Consider the following 6,879-nt stretch of genomic DNA (forward strand, 5'->3'; position numbering starts at 1 on the left):
TGCCTAGGAATTTCTCTAATTATTATACATTTTAGGCGAGCGAGGCCGCTAAAAAGCTTAGTTTTATAATATTTAGTGAAAGAGACAAGCATCAGTGAGTCAAAGAAATTCTGTTTGACCGCACCTTAGTGTGTGATAGGGCTTTGAGGAAAATGCTCGGGCGAATTCCAGAGCTGTTCCACGAAAGGTCGGTGTTGCATTGATCTCTGTCGATATGTGTTGCGCCCGGAGATAACTGCATCTTCTACAGTCAACAACATTAATACTAGATATAACAAGGAAACGTAAACGATGCCAAACATACCTAGTTCTTTATGTTTTTGGTTGTTAGGAGCTTAATGGTTCGGAATCTACAGGTAAAATCAGAATCTATCCCCCTACTACTAAGGGGAGGGATCTGGGACCCTGCTATCCGTTTGTTGTGATTAACTGCAAATTTTGAGTTGCGAAATATGTTGAAATTCACTACATAATCATATTGTGCCAGTAATGTCCCATGTGCATGTTCTAGTTCAATTAACTGCAGGGTTCATTGTTATCTCTAATTTATAATGACGATGAATTGGCAGTAACGAAATAGATCGGATTTTCCAATTTAATATATTTATTTACTTCTTACTGTTCATTAACCAAAGGTGAAAACAATAATTATGTATACTTAGCGCTATTATAAGAAAATAAGTTTATCGAACGTGGTAATAAGTTTATCGTACTAGGTAGAATGACTAAACCATGTTTATTTTTTATAACACTTATTGTAATTTTCTTTCTGAAAATGTTTATTACTATTTTTACGTGATTTGAGCCGTACGGAACCTTCCGTAAGCAAGTCTGATTGTACTTTTTTTTTATTCTAACGCTTTTTTTCGTTCTATAAAGAAAAATTTTGTACTGACAATAAAATAATAAGATGACGATCACAAAATCCATACGTATGAGTGTAAAATGTTACACTTATGTACTCGTAAGTAAAAGTTTTATGGGTCCAATTTCGGCACAGTTTGTAGCGGCTTTCTTCATTTGTAAGTACTTCATATTTTGTAAAATTACTGTAAGTCTGGTTATAAGTTATTGTGAAAATATAACAAGGATAGAAAGAATGAAACTAGGAAATTAAACGAGATGTCTAGAAATAAATTAAGTACAAATTTTATTTAGGACTTGAACTTAGAACTAACGTGATTCGATCACTTAAAGCTTCATATAGCTACCTAATTATACACAATATACAATATACACATCCCTACTCCCCAAGAGATTCCATGCCTTTGGCACACTCTAGACTAGGTTAAATTACGTACAATTTCACTAAGTTGATTACAATATTTTATCTATTCCTTGTAAAAAGAGAGAGCTACCGAATTAAAATTACATTCATAGCTTGACTAGAAGCTTAATACTTAAAATAAATGCTTATAATACTTAATTCACTACCTAAATGGAATAAGTTTATCACAATTTAGGAATCGCGCGCTCTCGACGCCGTATACAATACTGAAGAATTTAAATGAAAGCATTATAATACTAATTTAAGTACATCGAGAAGGACTAACAGTAGAGTGTTCACAACACTTTTTGGTCCCGTCTTGAGTCGAACAACAAATAATACCCTAAGCCTAATATAATACTGTTTAAACACACAACTATAAGACACTTAAATCAGTCACGTTACGTACACTGATAACGACAATCTTTTAGTCTTTTAGAGTCTCAGTCCAGAACATTCTAGAAACTTCCGCGTCCTCCCCCGCCAGCGCCGTCTCGGTCGGCGGCATTATCTACAAACGGAGATATCCAATCATCCATTTTGTATTCAACGTTTGATCCTCCTCTTGGCTTCGCAGGCGCACTTATACCGATTCCACCTCATATTCTGGCTCCGCTATAACAATAGAAAGGCTTTATAAGTCTCATTGCGATTAATGAGCACGGCGTAATACTGACGCCGTGATAACATCTACTGATACAACAAAAGCGTTCCCGGTTGTAAGACAACGGATGTCCAGACGGCATACAAACGACACAGGAGTTAAATCTTGGGAAATTCAAGAATATACTATCTTTATTTTTTTTAGATCTAACAACTATTTTAAACGAGATAAATTATTGCAGATTAAAATTAATTCAATATGAAAAATGCGGAAATGTCGGGGAAAAAATAACTGAAAATAGTGAAAGTATTTTGGAAGGAGAAGAACATCGATACGAAAGCAGTGACGTTGTTAAGCCGCATGCGTGCCGTTCACCGTTAGTGCACAGACATCCATCATCTTACGAACCTTCCGCAGGCAGGTCCTCCTCTCCTCCATGTTGGGGCATTGACAGGAGCACTTACGAGGATTGAACACCCTCGGCGCGCCGCAGGAGGCGGCCGTGGCGGCGCAGCAGCCGCACGCCTCGTGCACCTCCACGTTGTAAGTCGAACACGTCTCCTTCTTCGTCTTGGCGTTGTATATTCGCACCTGCAAGAGTAAGTTCATCAGCGACAGTCTACTTCGCAATTGGTTTCACAAGAAAGTTTTCTTCACTGTATCCTCTACATCAGGGGTTCCCAAACTTATTTTGTCTACTGCCTACTTTGAGAATTAATTATTTTTAGCGCCCCCATTTTTTCACCTACATAAAAACCACTATCGGTAATATGCAAACAATTTGTCTTCTTAGTAAGTTGTTGGTGTCTAAGAGGCCTTCTAGCTAGATGAAACTAAAAATTGCCCGCCCCCCAAGCCTCTACACAACGCCCCCATATTTTTCCAAGTAGAGTAGCGCCCCCCTTTAGGTCTACAGCTCCCACAAGGGGACGTTATCGCCCACTTTGGGAAAAGCTGCTCTACATTAAGCCGAAAATGGTAAATATTACTAGAGATATTATTGCGTAACTTGTCAAGGTTCGAGGCTTCTTTCTCCATGCCTAGTGTTTTTACTTTACAACTAACTTAATAGGGCACGGGTAAGGAATTTAATTGACATGGAATTTGGCCTGAGGACTCACCGGCACTGCCTCGAATCTGGTCTTGGTGGCGACGCATTTGGAGCCAGGGGCCTCGAAGTCGCATAGGCCGACGCAGCGCTTCACCCACACGGAACTGGGGCTGACCTGGGGAAACACACGCTCGTCAGTGACGCGGATCTTCTCACGCAAACGGATGCTGACATTGTCTAAGCCGAATATTTGCGATAATGGGTAGCACGTGCTGCGGTTGCGGTTAAATTATAGATAGGCTTTATGACATTCAAACCATAAAAACTTCGCAACAACAAAGTTGTTTTTAATAAATGAATTTTATCACGCGTTAAAGTTGCCGTAGCCGAACATATTTTCTAATCTTCTTTTTAAATGGCTGGTGAGATTTCAGTTGAAAACACTGACCTCCATTATTGTATAATGGAGATCAGTGGTTGAAAATCATTAAAATGTTTTGCTCCATATTGTCATATAGTTGTTCTAAATAATATGTACTATGTTCTTTAAATTTTTGAAACGGACTTATCTTATAAGGAAATAAATGTTTTAAGTTATTTCCTTATTTGCTATACAGATATTGATTTGCAAATACAAATATTTTCGCTTAGCTTCTCCTTTTTGCTATCGATTCTCACCTGCAGGTAGGAAGCGGTGACGGGGAGCTCCACAAATACCTCCTTGGGTTCGCCACACTGGGACTTCTCTATGAGCTCGTTCCTTAGGCGGTCGTGGGAGCTGTCGCAGGCCACTGTGGACAAACAGTAGTTACAGAACTGCAAATGGGTCGAATTTACTGCGGTCAGTGCAGCTAATCTTTTCTCAAAACGTGACTTCTCCTTCATTCGAGATATAAAGAGATAACTTGATATTTAATTCACGATTTACTTTAACACAGAGGAAAATGGATCTAAGTAGGCCGGTCCTACACAACCGACACGACAGTTGCATCAGCTGTCGCCTGCCACACGGTATTGGCTATTACTCTGCACTATTTTTAAGTATAGGCACAAAATTGAGGTCAAGATGACACAGACTGATACGTTAGATGTGCCTAATTAATATTTGTAGTGAGATTGTTTGTTTGAAAAAAAAATCCAAAAAAAATCCAAACATTTCTAATCGGGGAAAGTAATCACCTTTTCTTATGTGTTCGCCCTCATCGGGCTGCTTGGGGAACTTGGGATGATGGGACTGATGCTTGAATCCATCCACCAGCACAAGCACAACGAAAAACAATAATATTCTCTCCATTTTGTCAATCTGTCACTTCACTTCACTGTCACGTGATTCCACAGCGTGCTGCTCACGCGGCGCTCGGTTCGCTTGTGGAGTGCGGCCGGCGGGCCCTCCATTATAAAGCCTGACTCAGTTCGTACTTCGTGGGCTCGTTGTGACGTCGGCCGCGTCACGGCACGCCCGCGCCGCGTCACGCGCCAGCTGATCGCTACGTCACGTAACGTAACGGATCTTGCAGCGGAACGCTTGCATCTTCGAGGGGATTTTTGCTAGCGTTCAAGGATTCGGCTTAGGATGTGAGACTTGGCCGGTTTAACCGAGGCATTAACGGGAAATCACTGGAAAGTACGCGGCGACTATCGGCGGCTTATCAGATATTATCGCCTGCAAAAATTCCATTTGGATACTGTAATAAATTATATATCGTCCGTTTCATCATAATTTGTAAGGAAAGAAATAAAATCTAGAAAATAAATTGCAAATAATTCCATAAGAGGAACCTCCAAATATTTTTAATTTCCTAGATGCACCTTGAACATAAAAAGCTTAAGGAATAATCTTAAATGAACGCAGAAATTAAATCTTATAGCGTTTTGGCATCTAGAACTGCCCCAGGGCAGGGTAGGCAGGGAAGGCCGAATGGATACGGAAATTGCCGAAGTTTAAATTACTACATAAATTACGTAATGTACTAGTACTAAGTCTATGTGCTTCGTGGATTATCGGTTTTGTTCGGCTATTTCCGTATCCATTCGGCCTGCCCTGCCTTCCCTGCCTCAGTTCTAAATGCCGAAAACGCTATGAGGTAGACTGTAGAGTAATGCTAAGTACTCACATGCGGTTTTGCTCGATAGTTTTACTCCAAATCGAGTAATAATTACTGTGTGGACCGCAAAACTGACAGCTTGAAGGCTCGCATCGAGCCGGCTCGATGAAATTAAATATATCGATTTAGGATAAAACTATCGAGCAATGCTGAATGTGTGGACGAAATCCCGAGCCGCGGGTTTTGCTCGACGTTATTGCTCGATCGAGCAAAACCGTATGTGAGTACTTAGAGATTATTAAGCCCTATTACATAATTATTATTGTTTCTTACGTCATGACTCATGTCTGTCTCATTGGGTTGTCAGAGTAAAATTACTTAACCTTAACTGGGTAGAAGTTGGAAGATAGTTTTTCCACTCCCTTTTTATTTACTTCTGCTTTATTCATTTAAGACTTTGTTGCACATTATAAAGCAAAGCATAACAATGCTATTTAAAATAAATTACTTTATTATCAAATCTAATAATATCAATTATAATTAATAACGGCGGGGATTAATCTCAATCCAAAACGAAAACCTTGCACACAACCAGACCAAGCGTATACGGATCGCAATAAGATTCATTTTAGCTTAGCATAAAACTGTAGTAATTCGGGCGGATCTTCTCTATTTTTCATGTTTTTTTAAATATCTTTGGAAACAAACATTAAGAAACAAAATTGTTCGGTTAAAGATATTTAAATATAGATTTATTTGTGTATTATATTTATTTATTTTATATTATTCTATTAGTATCTTATCTTATTATTTTTCTTTGATTTTAAATATTTTTAGTTATATTTTATGGTTGCCTGGTAGAGACTGCTTCCAGCAGTAAGGCCGCCAATTCAAACTATTTCTGTTTTTGTAACTTGTGTAAACTGATCTGTTTTGTTTGTTTGAATAAAGAGTTTTTTATTTATTTATTTATTTATTTACTAACAATTTATTCAAATAAAATGTATAATTATCCTAGTTAATACATATATTTCGATGAAATAGATTTTTATCGGAGGTGAGTTTGTAAATTAATTACAGCCAAAGTATTACGTTTTATTAAAATGTTTATGGTTTAAGGTATTTTAAATATTGTGCTTTATATCTCATATTTTTTAACACTTCGTTATTATATTGGAACTAGGTAAACCGGGAGTCACGGAATAACAAATTGGGGTTTATCCTAGCCTTAATGGTGCATGCATTTAAACTTGAATGCCATCAATCTGGGTAAAAACGAATGGTAAGCAAGATTATTTTAGAAAATAAAAAGTAATGTAATATGTATTATATCGCAAACATTCTGAAAAAAAAATTTCTTATTTAGGTACCTACTTAGAAATAAACAATTTTGATTTTATTCTATAAAAATACTTTTTCTAAGGTACAATTTTTTTCTATACTTATAATATACTTACCAAAAATAAGGAGGAAAAATAAATTTTGTTATTACATCACATAACACTGGAATCTCAAGAAACATACTCGTGTTAAACAATATTGTGTAATATAAGAAGTGGTTGGTGATAAGACGAGTAGTTTTTATTATTCGTAGGTGACGGCACTTCATTGAAGCGTGGCTTAAGACTTGTGGTGTGTAAATCGGCCAAGTGCGAGTCGGACTCGTGCACGAAGGCTTCCGTACAATTATATTATAGCAAAATTAAGCTAGTATTTTTTGTATGGGACCCCTCTTAATTTTTATTAATAATTATTACACATAAATACACATAAGAATAAGGATTGTGTGGAAAATTCAAGTACCCTACCTGTTGAAAATATTGATATAGAGCAAAAAAGGCCAAAAAATCACGTTTGTTGTATGGGAGCCCCCTTAAATATTAATTTTATTTTAATTTTAGTATTTGGTGTT

The 6,879-nt window shown here is 37.3% G+C and overlaps 1 protein-coding gene across 2 annotated transcripts; it reads right to left on the reverse strand.

Annotated features, from left to right (window-relative positions):
• Positions 1 to 1,127: 1,127 nt before the first annotated feature.
• LOC121728697 (balbiani ring protein 3-like) lies at positions 1,128 to 4,288 on the reverse strand. Of its 2 annotated transcripts, none has more exons than XM_042116931.1 (5): positions 4,102 to 4,288; positions 3,601 to 3,713; positions 2,993 to 3,097; positions 2,336 to 2,462; positions 1,128 to 1,882 (listed from the first exon to the last, which is right to left on the reverse strand). In XM_042116931.1, the coding sequence occupies exons 1-5, from the start codon at positions 4,214 to 4,216 to the stop codon at positions 1,851 to 1,853; spliced, it is 492 nt and encodes a 163-aa protein (XP_041972865.1). In that variant the 5' UTR covers positions 4,217 to 4,288; the 3' UTR covers positions 1,128 to 1,850. The 2 variants fall into 2 exon arrangements, with proteins under 2 accessions (XP_041972865.1, XP_041972864.1); XM_042116930.1 differs by having other exon boundaries at positions 2,280 to 2,462.
• Positions 4,289 to 6,879: the final 2,591 nt, after the last annotated feature.

Source organism: Aricia agestis, chromosome 7 (genome assembly GCF_905147365.1).
Source record: "Aricia agestis chromosome 7, ilAriAges1.1, whole genome shotgun sequence".
Classification (NCBI taxonomy): domain Eukaryota; kingdom Metazoa; phylum Arthropoda; class Insecta; order Lepidoptera; family Lycaenidae; genus Aricia; species Aricia agestis.